Source organism: Asterias amurensis, chromosome 7 (genome assembly GCF_032118995.1).
Source record: "Asterias amurensis chromosome 7, ASM3211899v1".
Lineage (NCBI taxonomy): Eukaryota > Metazoa > Echinodermata > Asteroidea > Forcipulatida > Asteriidae > Asterias > Asterias amurensis.
This window is the reverse complement of record NC_092654.1, coordinates 12,619,424-12,643,192: the sequence shown is the minus strand read 5'-3', so window position 1 is coordinate 12,643,192 and position 23,769 is coordinate 12,619,424. Positions and strand designations below refer to the sequence as shown.

At 38.7% G+C, this 23,769-nt stretch overlaps 3 protein-coding genes across 4 annotated transcripts in view; 1 reads left to right on the top strand and 2 right to left on the bottom strand.

The window, feature by feature from the left end:
- LOC139940085 (guanine nucleotide exchange factor for Rab-3A-like) overlaps positions 1–5,405 on the bottom strand; it is an 82,920-nt gene extending 77,515 nt beyond the window's left edge. For both annotated transcript variants that reach the window (XM_071936323.1, XM_071936321.1), the window contains exon 1: positions 5,019–5,405. The gene's annotated coding sequence lies outside the window, so the exon portion shown is untranslated. The remainder of the gene's footprint in view (positions 1–5,018) is intronic.
- A 2,908-nt stretch (positions 5,406–8,313) lies between these two features.
- On the bottom strand, positions 8,314–18,099 carry LOC139939651 (juvenile hormone acid O-methyltransferase-like). Its single transcript, XM_071935700.1, has 5 exons — positions 17,992–18,099; positions 14,146–14,368; positions 12,301–12,614; positions 10,792–10,933; positions 8,314–9,716 (listed from the first exon to the last, which is right to left on the bottom strand). The coding sequence occupies exons 2-5, from the start codon at positions 14,345–14,347 to the stop codon at positions 9,571–9,573; spliced, it is 804 nt and encodes a 267-aa protein (XP_071791801.1). The 5' UTR covers positions 14,348–14,368; positions 17,992–18,099; the 3' UTR covers positions 8,314–9,570.
- A 2,420-nt stretch (positions 18,100–20,519) lies between these two features.
- Positions 20,520–23,189, top strand: LOC139939700 (uncharacterized). The gene has a single exon (XM_071935776.1). It carries the CDS (start codon positions 21,865–21,867, stop codon positions 22,834–22,836), a length of 972 nt encoding a protein of 323 aa, XP_071791877.1. The 5' UTR covers positions 20,520–21,864; the 3' UTR covers positions 22,837–23,189.
- Positions 23,190–23,769: the final 580 nt, after the last annotated feature.

Here is a 23,769-nt window from a genome sequence, read left to right as displayed (position 1 = left end):
TCGAGGCAGACTTTGCCTGCAATGCGTATAGTAAACTCACGTGCAAAGTACATGTTCGTCCAAGTCGTGAGTTGGTACATTTCAAAAGTGTTTTTTTTGCATTCAGCAGCAATTCACCTGGTCGGCATTTTTTTTTTTAACGTACAAACTCACGACTTGGTCCGTACATGTACTTTGCAATTGTGTTTACTCTACGCATTACAGGCAAAGTCTGCCTCGATTGACGTCACGAACAGCACCCTCTCGGGTCGGGGTCTACTCTTAAATTTGTAAATAACATAAGAACTGATTTTTTAAGACCTTAGTTAACTGTTTATTCACATTCCACTCATCAAAACACATATATTAGTGACAAAAGCTTTATTTTGAAAAAAAAAACCACTTCCAGGTGACTTTAAACTTACCTTAGCCATACCTTAAAATATTAGATGCTGAGGTGCTGTAGTTTTTCAGAAACAAGTAAAACAATGTCATGAAAGTACATTTTTACATGCTAAAATAATGTTCGTCTCATGATCACAGAGACGAAAATTATTTTCTCAAAAACTACAGCACCTCAGCAGGTAATATTTTCAGGGAAGCTTTCTACTATCATTATCTCCAAACTGTGTAAGTTTAGTGTAATTCTGTGGACATTGTGGTTTTTGTCCTACAAAAAGGACATGGACCCTTTAAAGGGAAGGTACGTTTGGTAATTGTCAAATACTAGTGTTCTCACTTGGTGTATCCCATCACAACCATAAAATAACAAACCTGTGAAAATTTGGGCTCAATTGGACATCGGAGTTGCGAGAAAATGATGAAAGAAAAAACACCCATTTGGACGAATTTGTGTGCTTTCAGATATGAATAAAAGACTTCTAGCTAGAACTCTTTTAGTATTTGAGTGAGAAATTACTTCTTTCTCAAAAACTACATCCCTTCAGAGGGCGTCGTTTCCCACAATGTTTTATACTATCAACAGCTCCCCAATGCTCGTTACCAAGTCACTTTTTAAGTTAATATTTGTTTTGAGTAATTACCAAACGTGTACCTTCCCTTTAAGCAAACGCAGCTCTATAGCCCAAAAATAACGAGATATGTTTCTGCTGGTTTTTGTGCTGTGTTCAAAGCCCAACTCTTTAGAATTGTCAAACCGAGAACAAAAGAAGAAGAACACAAACCGGCACTATGATTACAAAAATTCTTCCGTTGGTGGATGTATTTTAGACAGAAACATTGCAGGACCTTCTTTAAGAGTAGAGGGATGGTGCAAAATTATGTTATCGAAGTTGAAACACTGAATATTTTACATTTACATTTATAAGGTGTAAAGGAAAAGTTAGGTAAGTACTTATATTTCAGCAACTTGTTTAAAAAGGATGTATTCCAGACTTAATTTTAAGCTCTTTTTGATCAAGGGTTCGGGCGATCATTTTGCAAAACCCCTCAACCATTTACAATAATGTAAATGGCGCCATGCAAAACATTATTGGTATGAAAACAATTTCTATGAAAAACGAAACATTTATGGGTTTAAATATATTGCAAAAATGCTTTCAACTGTAAATAATAATCTACGGTCTGTTTATGAGGCATGATGGCCAACTTTTTCTCTCTTTTTGTCTATGAATGCTCTGTTGGTCCAATTCACCTGACGTCATCAATGACAACAATATTGGTTATGCGCGCCATTTTGGCGATCATAGTTTGCATTAGGGGGCACTTCAGGCAACATTACACGTTTCCGATTTGCCTTACACATATTGAGAGCGTGACAACAGTCAATAAACGGCCATCGATAGATGGGGCTTGTAACATGAACTAAGCTGTGTGAATTAAACCCCACAGGCCACTCTTTGTAATACACAAAATTGGGGTTTATGAAACAAACAAATCTGTAAAATACAGCCACGGCAGCCTCCAAAGATAAAATAAAATGTTGTCAAAAATTACCCCAAAACAAAACATTTCGTATAGATTTGACTGAAAAGCTGATTTTCTTGCACAATACACACCCACTAAAACTCCCGGATCGCAGTTGACCCGGACCCAGGTCAACTTCCGATCGGAATTGACCCGAGTTCCGGGTCGCTGGGTGCCACACCAAATGCGGGGTGACCCGGCGTCTGTGTATACTAAACCGAAACTGTTTCAGACTGACGCAAAAGCCTCGTATACAAAATGTCGTTTTGGGATCATTCAATTCAATTTCAATTAATTTCAATTTATTATTCACATTACGTTAAAAACATGAAAATTCACTCACAGTGTGCATCAATGATAAAAAAACACATGCAGAATTTAAAAAACTATAAACATAAACATGAACGGGACAAAAAACACCGATGCAAAGATGTTTACAACCATCAAAAAAGTTACAGGGGAGATGACAAAAAACACAAAAAGCACAAAAGAGGAGCAATAATAAAATTTAACAAATTGACAGTGATGCCAGCAAACCAGGAAAGCATTCTTGGGATCAGCCTGACACAGAAAAGAGTCAGGATCCCGTGAGAATTCGGCTACTTAACACCTGGGCCAAGTTTCATGGCTCTGCTTACCGTAAGCACAGAATCGGCGCTTATGGAAGCAGGGAATTCTGTGCTTACGGCAAGCGTATTTCACGGGTTAGCGGCGAATTTGAGCTTCTGCGCGTGCGTACTTCACATTAATTCTAGGTATTCACGCTTACAAGGCTAAGCGCAGAAATTCGGCGCTTGCACGTAAGCGGGGAATCGTGATCGTAAGCACAGAATTCGGCGGTAAGCAGAGCCACGAAATTGGGCCCAGGACTATAGGCCTTCTCAGGCAACTCCTGTGTTCTTCCCGATATTGTTCACAACGATTTATTTTTTGCGATTTGAACATTGTACACGTTTGGTAATTACTCAAAACAAATATTAACTTAAAAACTTACTTGGTAACGAGCATTGGTGAGCTGTTGGTAGTATAAAACATTGTGGGAAACGACTCTCTCTGAATTTGAGAAAGAGGTAATTTCTCACTTAAATAATAAAAGACTTCTAGATCTAAGTCTTTTATTCCTATCTGAAAGCACACACATTCGTCCAACAAGGGTGTTTTTCATTCATAATTTTCTCGCAACTTCGATGACCAATTGAGCTCAAATTTTCACAGGCTTGTTATTTTATGCTTATGATGGGATACACCAAGTGAGAACACGGGTCTTTGACAATTACCAAACGTGCACCTTCCCTTAACTGAACTTGCACACCAACAGCCGGGTACCAAAATCATCACTAAGTGGTTATAAACTAATAGATACTCCCCTTTCTGGTCGACCGAGGTCAGATTCATATTGAGGCTTGCCCATCCCTGTCCATCCCAATAGATGTTGAAAGATACTAATAAATTTGCATCGGGGATATCTAATTAATTTTTTACTAATTACTCATTTTATGTTCATTATTTTCAACGCAAAGATAAAGGTAGGCCTACTCTGTCGGTTTTCTGAGAAACGACGTTCATAATATACTTCTTCAGTAATATCCAAAATGAATCAACTCATTAAGAACCACTTTACTGTCTTTCCGTTAAAGGCAGAGGACACTATTGGTAATTAGTCAAAATAATTATTAGCATAAAACCTAACTTAGTAACGAGTAATGGGGAGAGGTTGATAGTATAAAACAATGTGAGAAACAGCTCCCTCTGAGTGACGTTTTTTGGGAAGGAAGTAATTTTCCACGAATTTGATTTCGAGACCTCAAGTTTACCATTTTGAGGTCTCGAAATCAGCCATCTAAAAGCACACAACTTCGTGTGACAATGGGTGTTTTTTCTGTCATAGTTATCTCGCACTCTCCGACGAGCAATCGAGCTCAAATTTGTACAGGTTTGTTATTTTACGCATATGTTGATAATACACCAAGTGAGACGACTGGTCTTTGACAGTTACCAATAGTGCCCACTGTCTTTAACGCCTACTATATAACAATAAGTGAAAGGGTCTTGGCATCAAACTACTCTGTGAGGAAGTCACGTCATTCAGCAACATTGGAGGGGTGTTTCGGGATCAATGACAAATTAAAAGTAGACCTACTGGTAAATACGTTATATGTGCTATAATTTTCGTGACATTGTTACGCTTTACTCGATACCACACTCATCAGCACAACATATTTTATGGGAAGCTTTCTACTATACCGTATACGTTTAATGTCAATCTGTGGACATTGCGTTTTGTGTCCTACAAAACGTACCCAAACCACAGATTTGGCGTTATAGCAATTGACGGCAACAAAACACGCGGGATTTTCAAAACCTCATGCAATTACCAACATGATTGGACATTTTACTATTGGAATTGGACAATGATAACATAATGTGGACCTCCGATTGTAGCCTATAAACGGCTTCATCAAAAAAATTATCTACTTCTATCGTCAACGTCTATAGGTTCAAGAATAAACGTCAAGGAGCAATTCCCTAGGCCTACCTGCATAGATCCCCCATGTGCATGCAAAGCATCGACTTTCTGCTTTGAGTGACTGTTATTTTACCGTTCTTGAATGCAAGTGTCATTACATAATACCGTGACAATACAGAGTTATTTAATGATTAGGCCTACATGGAGCATGGTAGTAGAATGGAGGAATTTCCTCTAGCGCTAATTCGATGTACTCTGGTGGCAAATGGCTGACCGGTGCAAATGGCGTATAGAACCGGTGTCTTGCTCTTTGCTCGACGATACACAAGTGTCAAGACCGAGATTCGAACCCACTCTCATTGCACCACAATAAACGTGTCCACCGTTATTACTCAGACAGTAATAGTGTAGCAAAACAAAATTTGTTTTTGTATGAGCAACCACACTCCAACTTCGGTAGATATGCTTATAAACTGGAAGCTGTTTAGAGGGTATATTGAATCGTATGGACTTAAATCAGCCGATATAAATTTCCAAGACTTTTGTTTATCTAATCAAGTAGGTCAAGGGTTAGAGCGTCTGTTTCCGACACACTGTCTATGAAGTTTTTAGGTAAAGATAATTAACAGATTCCAAGATAACTTACTCTCACTTCCCGGTGTCAATTTTCCTCAACTGCTCCTCCATGCTAGCCAAAGAAGGAATTTGTGTCCACCAATCGTTTTTTGTGGCCTTTTCACTGGAACTGTGAGGCCCGGGTCGGTGCCACATGGTTAGAATACCGGTTCGTATAGTCTTCGCACTGCTGATCACGACAGCAACGCGAGCTACAGCAGCGCAATGATTGTGCATGCAAAATTGTGTTGCACACTTGAAGGGACATGTTTTCTTGGATCGGGCGAGTTGGTCTATGAAAAGCGTTCGAAACTGTTTGTTATGGAATGCATATGGTTTGAAAGGCAGCTATTGGTAATTGTCAAAGACCAGTCTTTTCACTTGTTGTATCAAACAAACCTGTGAAAATTTGAGCTCAATCGGTCATCGAACTTCCGAGATAATTAATAATGAAAGAAAAAATACCCTTGTCACACGAAGTTGTGTGCGTTTAGATAGTTGATTTCGAGACCTCAAGTTCTAAACTTAAGGTCTCGAAATGAAATTCGTGGAAAATTACTTATTTCTCGAAAACTATGGCACTTCAGAGGGAGCCATTTCTCACAATGTTTTATACCATCAACCTCTCCCCATTACTGGTCACCAAGAAAGGTTTTATGCTAATAATTATTTTGAGTGATTACCAATAGTGTCCACTGCCTTTAAAGGTGTTTTACAAATATAATACAATGAATGATCCACACAAATGTGTTTCGAAATTGCACGATTTCCCTTGTACGTCGTGAACTTACACGGCAAGCTATAATTTTGTGGAGTCAAATTTTGACCGTGTTAGTTCGCAGGGATAAAGGAAGGGTGTGGTCTCAAAAGCCGAGTGTGCAATAACTTCACCCAACCTAACTACTTCTTCTCTTTATTTCCTCTCAGTTTCATTGACGCGACTATCCGCGCTAAATCCACCAACTTTTAAAAAAGAAAATTAGCTACTGATGTTTCATGGGCGGACCAGGCCTATTCCTGGGGTTGGGGGCGGGGGGGGGGGGCGCGGCCCCGCCGTTCAGATTTTTTCAAGAAACAAACATTTTCCCCGGAAAACGCAGTTGTACACAATTCCCCACTTTCCTATCCTCTCTTAAAGGCACTGGGCACTATCGGTAATTACTTCAATTTTTTTTTTAGCATAAAATCTTAATTGGTAACGAGCAATGGAGAGATGTTGATAGTATACAACATGAGAAACGGCTCCCTCTGAAGTAACGCAGTTTTTGAGAAAGAAGTAATTTCTGACTAAAATAATTGAACTGAAGCATCTGAACGCACATAACTAACTGTGCGACACTGGTGTTTTTTTCTTCCAATATTCTCTCGCAACTTCCGACGACCGATTGAGTTCAAAATTTCACAGATTTGTTATTGTATGCATATGTTGAGATACGCCAAGTGGAAGACTAATTGTTGACAATTACCAAAGGTGTCCTGTGTCTTTCGACACGAAGTTGTGTGCTTTCAGATGCTTGATTTCGGGACCTCAAAATCTATTTCCGAGGTCTTCAAATCAAATTCGTGGAAAATTACTTCTTTCTCAAAAATTGCACTTCTTCAGAGGGAGCCGTTTCTCACAATGTTTTATACCACCAACAGCTCTCCATTGCTTGTTACCAATAGTTTTTATGTTAACATCTATTTTGAGTAATTACCAATAGTGTCCAGTGCCTTCAAACATAGACATTAGTAAAAAAAAAAAAACTAACACCATGGTATCTTCAATAGTTGTGTTTATTAAAAAGCAACTAATATCATCCACTTTTGCATAGTTAATAAAACAACAACTGGGATGTGTCTTCTCTTTTGAAAACGGCACCATGTTTTTAGGTTATCCAGAGAGTTCTTGTGTGTTAGCCTTGCAGCTTGTGAGATGTTTTCTCCACTATATTACACTTAGCTATTTAAATTGCTTCAGTGAGCTAAAAAAAAATTATTAGGAATACTAAAGGAGCAAGAATGTTATTTTTTAGCCCCAATTTCATTATTTTGACCACCAGTGTACGGCAGTTTCTGATGTACAAAAACTCAACATAATTGGCAGTCATTATGCAAAATATGTTAAGATAGTAACAATCATAAACCCATGCAAGTAAACACAAAACTGACATGGATTAAAACTCTGAACATCAAGAAGACTATGTTTGTGAATACATGGCTGAGAAAACTCTTTAATCAATTTGTGAAATTTGAATCTGAAAAATATATACCATATTTCAGGCATAATATCTGGTCCTTCGAGAACAAAAAAGTAGGAAAAAATGTTATCGAGAACAAGGGCTGAGCTATTATATACACACCTTTATAAGACATTTAGGCAATTTTAGGCAATTTAAACAAAATTTCTCTGAATTTACTAAGGGCAAACGAATTGAAAATCAGACTAATGTAGGAAGACTATCATGCCTGATCTTTATAATATGATGGCAAACAATGGTTGTATTTGTAATTGAAAATAACATAAAATAGTAGCAGGTCTTTGACAGTGCGAGGTGGTTTCAATTGATAAAGACTATAATACGAGTGTGCTGTGAGTGAGTTGTTAGATACCGAGTTTGTTATTTTGCTGATTTCACACCAACATAGGATTTAACATTTCTAACAAGCTATTTCGATTCGAGAAAAATTGTTACATTTAAGGTATTGGTTGAATTAATCCGTTTATGATCAGACAATACAACTTTAATAAGTTTAGTGCTTAGAGCAGTTGCCAACTCGCTTAGTTCAGAGGTTAAAATCTCTTGCATTATTAGCGCAATGTATGTTGATAAACTAAGAGTGTATTTGTATGAACATGAACAAAATTCTGATAAAAGAGTTCCAAAAAAGAGCTTTGATTATGGACTAATCATCCAGTAAATTTGGTATGTAATAATTACCACTTCGTGGAGTACTCGCATTGGGAAACAAAAACGAATTTCTGACAACCGTATAGCAGTTTAGAAGGTTCACACTATTTGTTTTCAAGACCTCAAATATTTTCTTTCGAAAGGGTAACATTTTTAGGGTTTTTTCTTATTGAAAAGCTTTCCCAAACACTATATTCTGAGAGGTTTTACTTATATATTATTCAGCTTTTCAACTCCTAAAAGTTTAACTGTAAAAAATTTCAGGTCTTTAAAACAAACAGTTCTGGTTTATATTTTTAGTTATTTGCCTGTGGATCCTTCCACAGAACTCAGGAATACAGTGCTTAATACATGTCAGTGTAAGGGTCAAAATTACACAGATTTGTTGTTTCATGTAAATGTTGGGTCACACAAAGTGTGGATACTGGTTTCATGCTTAAAGGCAGTGGACACTATTGGTTAATTACTCAAAATAATTATTAGCATAAAACCTTTATTGATTACGAGTACTGGGGATAGGTTGATGGTATAAAACATTGTGAGAAACGGCTCCCTCTGAAGTGACATATTTTTTCAAGAAAGAAGTAATTTTCCACGAATTTGATTTAGAGTTCTAACTTTAGCATTTGGCGTTTCGAAATCAAGCATCTGAAAGCACTTAACTTCGTGTGACCAGGGTGTTTGTTCTTTCATTACCATCTCGCAACTTCGACGACCGATTGAGCTCAAATTTTCACAGATATTTTTTTGTATGTTGAGATATACCAACTGTGGGGACAAGTCTTTAACAAATACCAATAGTGTCCAATGTCTTTAAGAACAATACTATTTCATAAAAAATACAATTTCTTCATTAAAAAAGGAACTTATGATTTCAGGTTACGAGGAAAGACTTTGGCATCTATTCGAGTTAAAATCGTACAAAAATATTGACTTTTTAAATCATTCTCTGAAATTATATTTAACATTGATTGGTGAGTGAAAGGTGACAAAAAGAACAGGTTTTCTAAATCTACTGCGCATTTTCATCACTGAGTTGTTTACCCATATACAAGGCTTCTAATAGACCTTTATCATGCTTTTTTCCATCTTGGTCATGTTCCTTGTATCGAATAACAAAAATGAATGCAAATCATCATTTTGCAAATAGGAACCACACTATTTTTTCTTCCTGCCTTGATTTGGTTACATAGACCTTTCTTTCGTTGATAAACAAACCGCCTTGGTTGGCATGGTCGGCCGAATGTTAGTAAAACACTTAATTGTAAAAACAGATGTTTCCACAAAATTCAACATTTTCTGCAAATTTTCATATAAATAAAATACCTCTCATGATAAGTTGCTTTGTTTTAAACAACATCAACAAAATTTGAAACATTGTTACCAAAAATAGCAATCTATTCTTGATTTGCACTTATGGCTTTCTATAGTTTTCCAATCTGGGTTGGCAAAAACTCGGGCTTTGACGTTGCAAAAGAAAGGTTTATTGATATCGTTGGTAAAAAATTCAAGATGGCTGCATCGTGAGAAAGGTCTATAGGTCAGGTTCGGTATAGGGACCATTTGTCAATCACTAATCAATATTCCATGGGGTCCTATGCATTTAATACATACTGGGCACCAGAATTTTTTTCAAATGGTCGACAATGGTCAACTATAGTCCCTTGCTTGAATTTGCTCTTGGTGGCGCTATTACTTTTTGCAGACAATTTCAACGTACTCCCAGGGTGAATTTGTGCCAAAGTTGTCTCGTGAAAACTTGCTGACATCCGCCATGTATTCTTTACAGACTGCATCAGGAATCGAAAAGGAGAGGTTCAACACTCCGTAAATATAACCTAAGGAGAGACAAATGAAAACAAGATGTTGGAAATTTCGATAAAAACCATTTTTTTTCCCAGATGCCTTGAAAAACAGCTGGAAAACTATCAGAACAGGAGCTGACCTACATATCATGGTAAGCAACAATAGTGTAGTGTGTTGCTCAAAGGAATGTTACAGAATTGGTAAGAAACAACAATCGTGAAGATCACAGATTAACATAAAACTTACACGGTCTAATGATGATGATAGTAGAAAATCCCTTAATATATTTCTGTCTAAAACTTCATTTTTGATGAGAAATAAATAAATAATCTAATTTCGGGTTTGGAGTTTATCGCTCAGTGAGCGTTTTTGTCAATTTTGTTTTCAGCATCGATGCAATGCAATGCAAAATTTGTGATCGGTTGCAAAAGCAAGTCCTTGGCAAAAACAAAGAAGAGAAAAACTCCTGTTATTACAAGCTCTCATATTACGAGGTTCCAGATAATACAAGGTTTTTTGCCCGTCCCGAAATGCCCGATGCATATTTCAATGCATTAAAATATTGATTACGCAAAACATTGTTTCAAACGCTTTTATAACAAGAACAATACAAAAACCAACAAAGGAAATACCTGTACAGCCTGTAAAGTCAATATTTGTGGCTTTTAAAGACAGTGGACACTATTGGTAATTGTCAAAGACCAGTCGTCTCACTTGGCGTATCTCATTATATACATAAAATAACAAACCTGTGAAAGTTTGAGCTCAATCGGTCGTCGAAGTTGTGAGATAATAATGAAAGAAAAAACACCCTTGTCATAGAAGTTGTGTGCTTTCAAATGCTTGATTTCGAGACCTCAAGTTCTAAATCTGAGGTCTCAAAATCAAATTCGGGGAAAATTACTTCTTTCTCGAAAACTGCTCCACTTCAGAGGGAGCCGTTTCTCACAATGTTATATACTACCAACTTCTCCCCATTACTCGTCACAAACTAAGGTTTCGTGCTAATAATTTTTTTGAGTAATTACCAATAGTGTCCACTGCCTTTAAGACATACAATAGAGGTGGTGGTAAGTGGCAGTATCGCTAGCAACACTGTATCCTTACCTGAGGCATCATCATCATCATAGTCATCCTCAGCAAGATCGTGATCCTGATACACTTGAACGTCTTGGAATCCTACACTCTCAATCATCCCCTTCACTTTATCGGCCGTAGACTCGATGATAATGTTCTTTCCCTTTGCATCCTGAATTTAAGATGAGTAGGTGGATTTGTTTTTTTGTAAGACTTGTCATGATAGATTAAAGTTTGTGAAATTTTTTAACTGATTTCTGTGACTTTGGATTGTATGCTACACTTTAATGTCAGGTTTTAAAGGCAGTGGACACTATTATATTGGTAATTGTGAAAGACTAGCCCTCACAGTTAGTGTATCTCAACATATGCATAAAATAACAAACCTGTGAAAATTTGAGCTCAATCGGTCATCGGACTTGCAAGATATTAATGAAAGAAGAAAACACCCTTGTCACACGCAGTTGTGTGCGTTTAGATGGTTGATTTCGAGACCTCAAGTTCTAAATCTGAGGTCTCGAAATCAAATTCAAGGAAAATTATTTCTTTCTCAAAAACTATGCCACTTCAGAGGAAGCCGTTTCTCACGATGTTTTATACCATCAACCTCTCCCCATTACTCGTCACCAAGAAAGGTTTTATGCTAATAATTATTTTAAGTGATTACCAATAGTGTCCACTGCCTTTAACGATTGTTATTTTTTTAATGATTGAGAATGCTGTTGCAATTTAGCAGTGTGCTGCGAAAACATTTTTAAATAAATAAACCATAGGCTTCTACCCACACGTAGCCTTGACTCAAGGCTGTTGGCGTAGTGTAGTGTGGCGTGGCCCGGCACGATTCGCGATCTGCACGCAGTGCATACACTAACAACGTATACATTGTATGTACAGTACATTGTACAGCGAGAACAGTATAGCAAAGTTGTGACTACGATGTACCGTTGCAAATTATACACCATTGGTTTCCAGCGACTTACAGTAAACAACCTACTGGACCGAGTAGAGATGTCTCTCTCGCCCGGCGCCATTGCCATATTTTACAACAGCCACTTGCTTGTTTACGTCAACGAGCACGTGCGATTGCTTGCAGAACGTTGTGATTGACATCGCAGCGAGAGTGAATAGGTCAACCAGCAACCAATGAGAACAGGTTGCTTTTTAGTGAACAATAGCATAATGAGCTCCGCCCCAAGTTTTGGCAGACACAAAACCATCAGGGCGCTACTTAGAAAGTAATCATGTACAGTGAGTGTACCGTACATGTACAGTGAGTGTACCGTACATGTACAGTATGTGTACATACGCTGTACATGTATTATATGCACACTTTGTGTTATGTATGGGGCCAGGGGCATGTGCCAAATTTACCATAGTGTCCAGTGGGGGTATTGCTTTTCAGTGAGGGGGGGAGACATTGCTTTTCCTTTTTTGTTTAAGGGCACTACATCCATCTGAATATATTTGCAAGGGCAGCGGGGGGTTTGGGGGGTACTGGAAAATTGTGAAGGACTGACCCTACTTTTAAACAACACAAACCTTGACAAGTGGTCCCCATTTTGGATGGTTCCTGACATAAGCCTCTGCCTTAGTCGTCCAGCCACGCTTGTCCCCGATGTACGTTAGGTGCAACTTCCCTCCTGGCTTCAGACAGTCGTACATGTTCTTCAGAGCTTTCGGCTGGTCTTCAATGAAGTGCAGCGTAAAGCCACTCATAATGGTATCAAAGTTGTTCTGCCATTCCTTACTGCAGTCACCCAGATCGGTCCCAAAGTCTGCCACCTTGTAGATGATGTTGGGGCAGGTGTTTTTCTCGTTTGCCTTTTTAATCTCGCCAGCATCAATGTCAATACCTGTACAGAATAAGAAAGGGTGGAAGTGAACTGATCAGCAGAGAATGTTATAGCAAACGGTTACAAACGCTTTTCAAAGACCAACTCGACCGATCCAAAGCAATGTGTTCCTTTAAACAAGACACTAAAACCATTATTGCTTCGAAAATTTGGCTACTGGTGCTGCATACTCCAAAGAAGGTGAGAAGGTTCCAGGATAGCTCAAGGCCCATGGAACAGGGGCAGGTATCCACACAGGTATTTACTTGCACTGACTTCATACCAGTGTGGTTAAAATATTACACTGAGCTTTGAAAGCTAATTCCGGACTCCCATGTTTTTTTTAAATCAAGTTTGGCTGGTTGTATAATGCTGGTTAGATACACCTCAAGCTAGGCCCAATTTCATAGAGCTGCTAAGCACAAAAATTTGCTTAGCATGAATTTTTTGCCTGGATAAAAACAAGATTACCAACCAAATTTCCACATGATTTTCAGGATAAGCAAACAACAGCTGAATACCAGTAACAAGCAATATGCAATAAATGGAAGAAATTTCGTGCTAAGCTAATTTTTGTGACTATAGCAACTCTATGAATTTGGGCCCAGGACAGTATACTAGCCAAGCAGCCAGTCGGCCAAGAGCACTGGGCCCAATTTCATGGCTCTGCTTACCGTAAGCACAGAATCGGCGCTTAGGAAGCAGGGAATTCTGTGATTACAGCAAGCATATTTCACGTGTTAGCGGCGTATTTTGGCTTCTGCGCGTGCGTACTCCCCGTTATTAGGCATTCTAGGCTTACAAGGCTAGCGCAGAAATTCTGCGCTTGCACGTAAGCGGGAAATCGTGATCGTAAGCACAGAATTCGGCGGTAAGCAGAGCCATGAAATTGGGCCCTGGTCTCACACTCTGTGGTGTTTCTAATCATCAGAGTGTGGGTGGAGTCCAGGGCTGGTCTTGACACTTGTGTCTTTAAGCAATCCTCCGAATGAGATGCAAAGCCGTAGGTCTATTATGCTGTGTAATGCACATAAAAGAACCCAATATATTGTGTAATGCACGTAAAAAAAACCAATAGTACACCAGCTTTGCCCCCGTGTTTCAGGCAGTGGCTGCAAAATGTGCTCTAGATGCTTGTCAAACCAATGGGTCTCAGAAATCAAATTAAGCTCGGATCATTCCTTTGAAAACAAACAACGAGCGCTTTGATATGCCCCTAGGGGTTTGACAAAGCACCATAAATGAAAACCCATAACAACCCATAATGAAATTTATGCCTCTCTACATGTACATCAGTAGGATTTGAAACTTTGCTTGGTGGAAATACGATATAGAAAGGTTTGCGGTAACACCATGTAATCTCTAATGAGTTGGGGTGGTTCTGAAAAGAACCGTTGGTTTCAACTCGACATTTCGATCAGTATGCTCTGATCGTCTTCTGGAGAAAGCTGGACTCTGATGCTGCATGCTGCTTAGGTGGATTGGTGATGCACGAAGGCGGGAAATAGAGGCGTACATGTACATTGTTCAACTTCTCCAAACACCTACCTACCTACAATGGAATGGACTTGGCTAGACAGCTGGTCCAAGAATTCACCCTCAGCGCATCCTATGTCCATCAAGCGATGCCCCTTATCTAGTGCTATACGGGCGATGAACTCTTCCTTAAAGGCTTGTTTAACCTTGCTCAGTTTGGAGTTCTCCCAATCCCATTCCTCATCAGCGTTAGCGTGCTGCTGTTCTTGCTCTGCCATTGTAAGGACAATCTGCTGGATCTGATAAAAATTTTAAAAAATAGTAAAAATACAACTAGACATTAGTTGTATGTGAACCTGTTGCTGTTCCATTCGATAAAAAAAATGTTATGTTGGCGTAACGGGCCCCCAAAAATAAGAAAGATTTTTCCCCCTCCCAGCAACAAATTACATGTTTTCTTAAGCTGGTAGTATACACGATAACATCAGAAAACAAGGCTACACACAAACATAACATTTTGTTTTAATGCCTTAGGTTTTGCTTGGATTTTAACACTCAAGTGCTTAAAATGAGCATGCCATTGACATTTGAGATAGGAGACCCCTCATCTTTGTCAGGCCCTTTGTCTGCTAAAGCCATTGTACATTTTCGGAACAGAAAACAAAAATAAAAGTTCACAGATTTACAAATAAGGTACAGGATTTACAGAAGGTAATGGTTAAAGACTGCTCTTTAAATATCATTCCAAGAAATGCTTTAATTTTTGAGAAAACATTAAAACAATGATTAATTCTCGATGTCGAGAATTACAGATTTATTATAAACACATGTCATGACACGGCAAAACGTGCGGAAACAAGGCTTGGTTTTCCCGTTTGTATCTCCCTACTCCGATGACCGATTGAGCCTTCATTTTCACAGGTTTGTAATTTATTTATTTAAGTTGTGATACACGAAGTGTGGGCCTTGGACAATACTGTTTATCGAAAGTGTCCAATGGCTTTAAGCTGGTAGTATAGTATACACGATAACAAAAGAAAACAAGGCTTCACACAACAAATAGTACATTTTTAAACTCTTGATGACATTTATTTTATATTTTATGTCTTTAATAGATTTTAATCGTTAAATTTCTTCCCTTGAATAAATAAAAACATTTAGGGTCGACCATATTTTTAGGGTAGGTCAGGTTTATGCCAACATAAAATTTTTTTTTTTTTAATGCCTTAGGTTTTGCTTGGATTTTAACACTCAAGGGCTTTAAAGTGAGCATGCCGTTGACATTTGAGATAGGAGACCCCTCATCTTTGTCAGGCCCTTTGTCTGTTTACTGGAGGTAGAACTAGTGCCTACTTACCTTAGCCAAATCTTCATTCTGATAGGGACTTCAAAACTCTTTTTAAATCCCATTCAATGTGCCTTATTTGCTAAGAAGAGGTATAGACTAGCCCTGGTGGTCTTACACTTTCGTATTGTACTACATGTACAGGGTCCATTTCTGAGGCAGAAAATTTTCAAAGCTTCATAACTCAAATCTTACCTGCAAGAAACCACTAATTTCAACAGATTCACATTCAATGGCAGCCTACACTGTATATTTTCCTGCGCTGGGTTTTGATCGTCATATATTCTTCAAAAATCCGTCATTTTCATGAAATAATGCAGCTCCCAATGTTTAGGCATTCCCATTTTGTTTTATACTCCCACAGTCTGCCATGTGTGTGTATGCAAGACACGCAAATCTTGTGTTGCGTTTGCGTGTTAATGCTGTGCAGTCAAGATACAGTGACCAATTCACGTGTCTTGCATCTTGCACGCGAAGGTATTTACGCGTACGCACTGCAGAAGACAACACAGTGAGAAAACAATCAAAACGTGAATTTTTTAATGTTGGGAGCTGCATTATTTCCACGAAAATTACGGATTTGTGAGCGCAATCAACAAATTTGCGCAAAAATATTCTGCGCAATTTTTAATTTGCGCTATGCAGAATAGGCAAATTTGTGTATCGAGCTCCAGTTTGCGCAATTTGAAGATTGTGCATCTTCGTGTGCAAAATAATGAATAATGAAAAATGAAAAAAAAACTCACGTCATTTCAAAAATGCCGGAACGCAAATCTAAAACTTTCATTCTCATGGCCTAAGATTTGAGTTATGAGGCTTTGAAAATTTTCCGCCCCAGAAACGGACCATTTATAGTTAGGACTATCTGTGTATAGAGAAAGAGTCCTATATGGCTAGGTAGATTTGATGATGAATTGACAATGATATTGATGGTTCAGGAAATGTATTTATTTACTTTTGACAATCCTGTTTGGACTTGAACTTCCACGTTCCTATGGAAGTCAGTAAAACATTTATTTCAATGCTCAATGCTGGTATACATTACATTTACAAAAATAGCACATGTTGAAATTACCCAAGTAAAACTACAGTAGCATGCGATAATACATTTTGTGCACAATAATAAGGGAATAAAAGAGTAGTAGTAGGTGACGAGTTCTTAAAAATCAGATTTGAAAGCTAGTAATTATTCACACTTTCAAGTCTTAATATATCGTAGGAGGTCCTGTTTTCGAGGTGTCCCTAATATCGTGGCAAATCTTTTACCTCTCTGTGCGCGATGTAAACAGTCCCTAGATAAAAATTGTGTGGTTTTATTTGCCAAGCAAAGAGTCTCCTCTTCTTTGACCAAAACTTAGAAACACGTAAGGCTCCACTGGTCATTTGCACTTGTAAATGCAAAAAAGTTGGTATTTTAGGCATTTCTACAAGGTACAAAAATATGTCATAATGTTGAGGCCATAAAAAAATATTTGCCCACCGAAAAAGTTTCATCAAACGCTATTTCAATTCACAATTCATGATGATCAAAATCATGTGACTGAATGTTTTGCTTAGCATTCTTAAAGCAAAATACCGAGGCTTAAAGAAGCCATGTGCCTTATATCATTTTCTAATATTTTTTGAGATTTTTATTTTGTAACCCTCGTATCAATACTATTATTTATATTAAAATTTAAACATCAGCTTGCTGATTCAATTATCACTGTTTCTTAATACGCTTTATTATAAATATTAAGAAAAAAAGTAGAAAAAAAATAAATAGAAATCAGATTTTGAAGCCAGTTATTATTCACACTTTTTATTTTTGTTTTATTTTTTTAAATTTTTTGCAAGTTACCATGGTAATTTTAAAAATTTAATAAAAAAATATTTTGAATAAAATGAAGGCAACTGCTGACTATACAGTCATACACAGAGTCTCAAAGAACACTTGTAGTCACTGCAGATGTTTCTTCCATGTATGGCTTCACCGGGAAACCATACTTTCTTGTTTGCCGTGAAAATAGGAAAAACTCAAAACAAATGGGGCCAGTTGAAGTCATCCAAGATCGGTGTGTGGTGTGAACATTTCAATGTCCATCAAGTTTTAATATATGTTTGCATACTTCGTATTAACACATGAAGATAATTAGGGCATCGGTTGATATATTGCATCATTATTTTTTTCCCAATTCAAAGAAAAAGGCATAATAGTGTGATAACTGGTAAGCAGAGGATATGGTTGCATACTTCATATTGACAAACGAAGATAATTAGGGCATCGGTTGATATGGGATCATTAGTTTTTTCCAAAAAAAAAAAAAAAAGCATACTACCGTGAAAACTGGTAAGAAAGAGGAGGATACAATACAGCTACTCCTAGAACTATTTACGGGAGACGATAGCCGGACGAAACCGAAATAGTTCTAGGGGTACAATACAGCTAGCTGCTAGCTCCCCCTGACACTTGACACTGACACTTTGTGACAGCTAGATATTTTTTAACAAACATGATTATAATATACAAATTTATGTAAAGGTGGTCGCAAGATACGGAATCTTTCACAGGGCTCTGTGCAATGTGTTTATACATACCTTCAACTTTGGAATACAGCAAACACTATTTAATGAAGTTTTTGTTAATAGCCTTCAGTCACTCACCACACCTTGCAAGCGACTTCTTTCATGTCTTTGGAGTTTGATTTTGATGTTGTTTTATGATTAACAACATGGTGACCTGTTGCAACCTACATTACATATCGTTTATTACAGTCTAGGTTTAAGACGCTGGTGAACTAAGGTAACATTGAGGGCGCTGTTTCGATCGAGCCATCATGCAGCAAGCCGTGGGATGGACGAACCCACAGACATAAGCAGAAATCTATGAAATTATTGCTTTTCACTATAGGCATGCAAAATCACAATATTTACAAAATCATGCTTTATCACACATAGTTCCCCATCGCGAACCCATCGTTCAAACATAGCAGAGTCGCATCGACCAAAGATTTTGATAGAAAACTAAATCCTATAATATAATGAATTCAGGGGCCAATTTCATAGAACTGCTTAAGCAAAAAAATTGCTTTAAGCCATTATACACTTTTGGTAAACAGTATTGTCCAAGTTCCACACTTCGTGTATCACAACTTATATATAAAATAACAATCCTGTGGAAATTTAGGCTCAATCGGACATCGGAGTCGGGAGAAAATAACGGGAAAACCCACTCCTGTTTTCGCGCGTTTCGCCGTGTCATGACATGTGTTTATAACAAATCCGTAATTCTCGTTAACGAGAATTTATATTGTTTTACCGTTTTCTCAAAAAGTAAAGCATTTCATGGACTAATATTTCAAGAGAAGTCTTTCACCATAACCTTCTGTAAACCCTGTAAATTATTTGTAAATCTGTGAACTTTTTTTTTTCTGTACCGAAAGGGTCCAATGGCTTTAAAGCCAGTGGACGCTATTGGTAATTGTCAAAGACCAGTCTGCTCACTTGGTGTATCTCAACATATGCATAAAATAACAAACCTGCGAAAATTTGAGCTCAATTGGTCGTCGGAGTTGCGAGATATTAACGAAAGAAAAACAACCCAAGTATCACCCGAAGTTGTGTGCTTCCAGATACTTGATTTCGAAACCTCAAATTCTAAACTTGAGGTCTCGAAATCAAATTGGTGGAAAATTACTTCTTTCTCGAAAACTACCTCACTTTTATAGAGGAAGCCGTTTCTCACAATGTTTTATACTATCAACCTGTCCCCGTTATCGTTACCAAGAGAGGTTTTATAGTGGCTACAAGGAAGAGTGCAATAATGTTAGAACTAAACAACCGAATGTGAAGATAGGGGATATTGTACAAGGAGCTCTGGTTCATGACAGACAAATGAGTTAAAGGAACACGTTGCCTTGGATCGGTCGAGTTGGTCTTTGAAAAGCGTTTGTAACCGTTTTTTATGAAATGCATATGGGTAGAAAGATGTTGTAAAAGTAGAATACAATGATCCACACAAACATGCCTCGAAATTGCGTGGTTTTCCGTTTACCTCGTCGACTAACACATCGGCCATTTATGGGGGTCAAAATTTTGACTCCCATAAATGGCCGACCGTGTTAGTTCGCACAGTAGAAGGAAAACCACGCAATTTCGAGGCAAACTTGTGTGGATCATTGTATTCTACTTTTACAACATCTTTCTACCCATATGCATTTTATAAAAAACGGTTACAAACGCTTTTGTTTTGACCAACTCGTCCGATCCAAGGCAACGTGTTCCTTTAAACATGACTTCCCTGCTTCGTGTTCAGTTGCACTTTATCATCGCCGATGGGAAATTCTTTTCGGTCCTTACCGAATAGTGGACTTGACTGACTTAATCGTCAAGATATCAATCATCTTTTGACGTACTAATTCTGAACTTAGAAAATGACGTTTTTGCTCCATTAAAGACACTGGAACCCTTTGGTAATTGTCAAAGACCAGTCTTTATGTAAATAAAATGGACATGGTGGTTGCTAAAATAACACCAATGTTGGCAGAAATGTTACCACCATGGTGTTAGTTTTGACTCATTGTGTCAATTTTAAACTCCAGGTTTTGCAGTGTAAATTTTTACCTTAATTTCTGAGCGATTCGTTTAACAATTCAGACCTATCTTTCACGCGTTGTGGAGTGTTCGAAGGGCAACATCATCATCACCACTGACAAGCCAAAAATGTTATTTGTCTAAATTTACATGTTTGTGAGGTGTTCACTCAGCGAAATCTCAACCGGTTACAATAGACACAAAGGCCTGTACAAGCACGCTTAAAGATTCTCAAGAGGTGGATTATTTGCTGTGGCCTTTTTCTATTGTAATCTTTTCCGTGGTACCAGCCCGTGTTGACTGAAGGCCGGGGATGAGGACCCGGCGGCTCATAGCACTTCACCGGGTCGGTACAAAGAGCGAATTCACCCGCTGAATCAGCGTTGCCTGGTACCGTTTGACTGGTAACATGTGGGAGAGAAAAACACACCACCAACAATGAGGAATAAATAGAGTTTCAAAAGGGCTAGATTGAGCGCTGATTTAATTGTGCGATCAACAAGTTGGTTGGTCGCACTTACCACAAACAAATTCCCCTTATAGAAAAACACAGCAGACGGTTTGGACCATTTACCCAGCGGTGTTCCTGTGGATAATACGTTTTGGGAATATAATTGAAACTAGGTTTCCAAGCGTTTGTGTATGTTGACTACTCGACTGGCCTAAAATTGCTTTTCGACTTCAGCACGGAGGAAAAACTTCAGTGTAACTTTGACAAGTATAGACGGCAGACTATGGGGGGAAAGACAGCCGTTGTAAAAGTCTAGAAATGTTCTAGACATGGAGAATATGAACTCATCAGCGGAATCCTACTTAAAATAGTCCACATTTTAAAGGATTACTATAGGCCAACATTTGTAAAGTTAAAATTGCTGGTTTTTTTAAGGACCACCGGCTTGGCGTTGATGCGTGGCTGCTCGCATATTTGGTGGAATCACCCGTTTCCAGTACCGTGGAGTCATTGGAATTCAGAGAGAATTGACAGCCGATAAATGACAGCCAGAAAGTTGTCATATTTTTTGACTCGCACTTTTTAGTGTCCGCCATTGACGTTTATACGGAGTCAAGGGCATGAGCTTTATACACAAACCATCATCATAAATCAAATTGGCATAGGCATTATTTACGTGACTGAATTTCAGGAGTTCAACATACGGACTCGCAAATCACTGCCTTCGCTCTGCCCGATTCATGGCAGTCGTTTACAGTTACCACGGAAACAACTTACCACCGTACGTCACACGGGGTCGAATTCCAGCTTTTTATAAATAGCTGAATATGTTTGGCACCAGGGGAATGAGTTCGAGTATGGCTTGAAGTTTTGTGAAGATTTTGAATATTTGTTGGAGGGGATGTTCTAACAACTCTTGACAGATATAACATTATTTTTGGATGGACATGCACCAACAAACTGGGACAAAAGTGTGCAGGAATCCCGTCCGTCGCTTATTGGGTATTTGGAGAACTGAAAATCTTGCCTTCGGCTATAAACAGTGGTCTTGTTCAAAACTAAATAATTTGTTGAGGATTCGATAGTTCTGGAACACTTTAGATCTGAAGCATAGACAAACTAGACAAATGCATCAGCTGAACTTTTGTTCAGTATCACATTGCTATGATTAACGTCCGTTTCTTGTAGCTATCTGGAGAAATGAACATCGTCTTTCGGCTATAAACAATAGTGTTGTGCAAAACTCAAAAAGGGAAGGAGGGAAGGATTTCGTCTAGCAATTTTGCATTGCAAGAAATTTAGACTGAACTTGTTTGGTGCACACTGATGATTGCTGATATCTAGTATAAAAAATGATGATTTTTCAGTAGCAATGTGACGCGGCATTTCGCTCTGCTATTCAAGGGAAAACGTTCACTGCGGGCAAAATGGAAACTGGTGAAGGTTTTAAGTCAGTTATGGACCACGGAGTTGAAGTCAGCACCGAGTTTCTACCGAAGATCCCCTGCTCAAAATTCACAATCATCGGCAACTCGCGCATGCGTAACAAGAAACCCGTTCGTAAGAAAGAACCAATGTGGACGGTTCCAAGAGAGACCCGGCGTCTTCAGAAAAACCAAGCTTTGGAGATTGGTTCTGAGCAGTCGCCAGAACTCAAACATAAGTCACACGAGCAGAAATTTGGGAACCAGGAGGAACTGAATCGGTTTGATAAGAACGGGATCTACGGAGATGCTTTTCACCGTACGCTGGATATTATGGTAGACCCGGGTGCCGACGGGCGGGACCCCGCATTGCGCTACCCCGAATCGAAGGTCGAACGCAAGTACATTGACGACTTCTATCGGGACAGGACTAGCTTGTTTCTTCCCAACTATGGAGGGAATGCTCCGAACAAAGCAACCCGTAAGTTTGGCATGCATATGTCGCTGCCTTCGCTTAAGGAAGTTGACGGCCAACAGCAGCAACAAACTTGCAAAGGGAACGCCCGGCATTACTGCGATGTCGTGGGACAGCGTTACTGCACTGCTTGTCTCAGGGTGCACCGCCTGGACAAACTTGCCGTCAAAGCCAGAGACAAACTGGAACAGCAGCACCCGATGTCCAAATCACTGACTGTCCTACCGAGGATACGGAATAACGACCACACACAAGAACTCATGGGAACTGCACCCGTTTCTCGTCGAAGCGTAACGCGAACGAAATCGTCACCGTTGCTAGCCCGGTCGACGGACTTCTCGCGCGGACGGGACACCACGGGAGGAATGGCGGGAAACCAGCCGGATCGCCAAGAAAGAAAGAGAAGAAAGTTGGTGCAAAGGACGAGGGTCATTACAGATAGAGTTCCATCCCTATCAGATATTGCAACGGATAATGACAGTCGACACTTAACGTCATAATTAATTGATTGCAGGCTCCCTTTTGAAAACAACAAACTGGGGGCGGGGCGGTACGGATGACATATATCAGTGCAATACAGTATGATCCAAGACCTTTGCCAAACCAACATGTGCATAGCTACGGTCATTTTACAGATATATTCAGCACAATTGTTCTTGCCACATCGTCTGCATTGCATGATAACCCGTTTCACCCAGGCAATACTTTGTCTGTCACGTGGCAAGTTTTCTTTACAATAAAGGCAGTGGACACCTTTGATAATTGTCAAAGACTAGCCTTCACAGTTGGTGTATCTCAACATATGAATAAAATAACAAACCTGTGAAAATTTGAGCTCAATCGGTCATCGAACTTGCGAGATAATAATGAAAGAAAAAACACCCATGTCAAACGAAGTTGTGTGCGTTTAGATGGTTGATTTCGAGACCGCAAGTTCTAAATCTGAGGTCTTGAATCAAATTCGTGGAAAATTACTTCTTTCTCGAAAACTATGTCACTTCAGAGGGAGCCATTTCTCACAATGTTTTATACCATCAACCTCTCCCCATTACTCATCACCAAGAAAGGTTTTATGCTAATAATTATTTTGAGTAATTACCAATAGTGTCCACTGCTGTGATTTTGTTCTCGGTGTAAGGGTCAAACCAACAGGTTTCTTTAAAGGCACTGGTGATGGTAATTACTCAAAATAATTATTAGCACAAAACCTTAATTGGTAACGAGTAATGGGGAGAGGTTGATGGTATAAAACATTGTGAGAACCGGCTCCCTCTGAAGTGACGTAGTTTTCGACAAAATAAGTAATTTTCCACGAATTTGATTTCGAGACCTCAGATTAGAATTTGAGGTCTCGAAATCAAGCACCTGAAAGCACACAACTTCATGTAACAATGGCGTTTTTTCTTTCATTATTATCTCGCAACTTTGAAGAC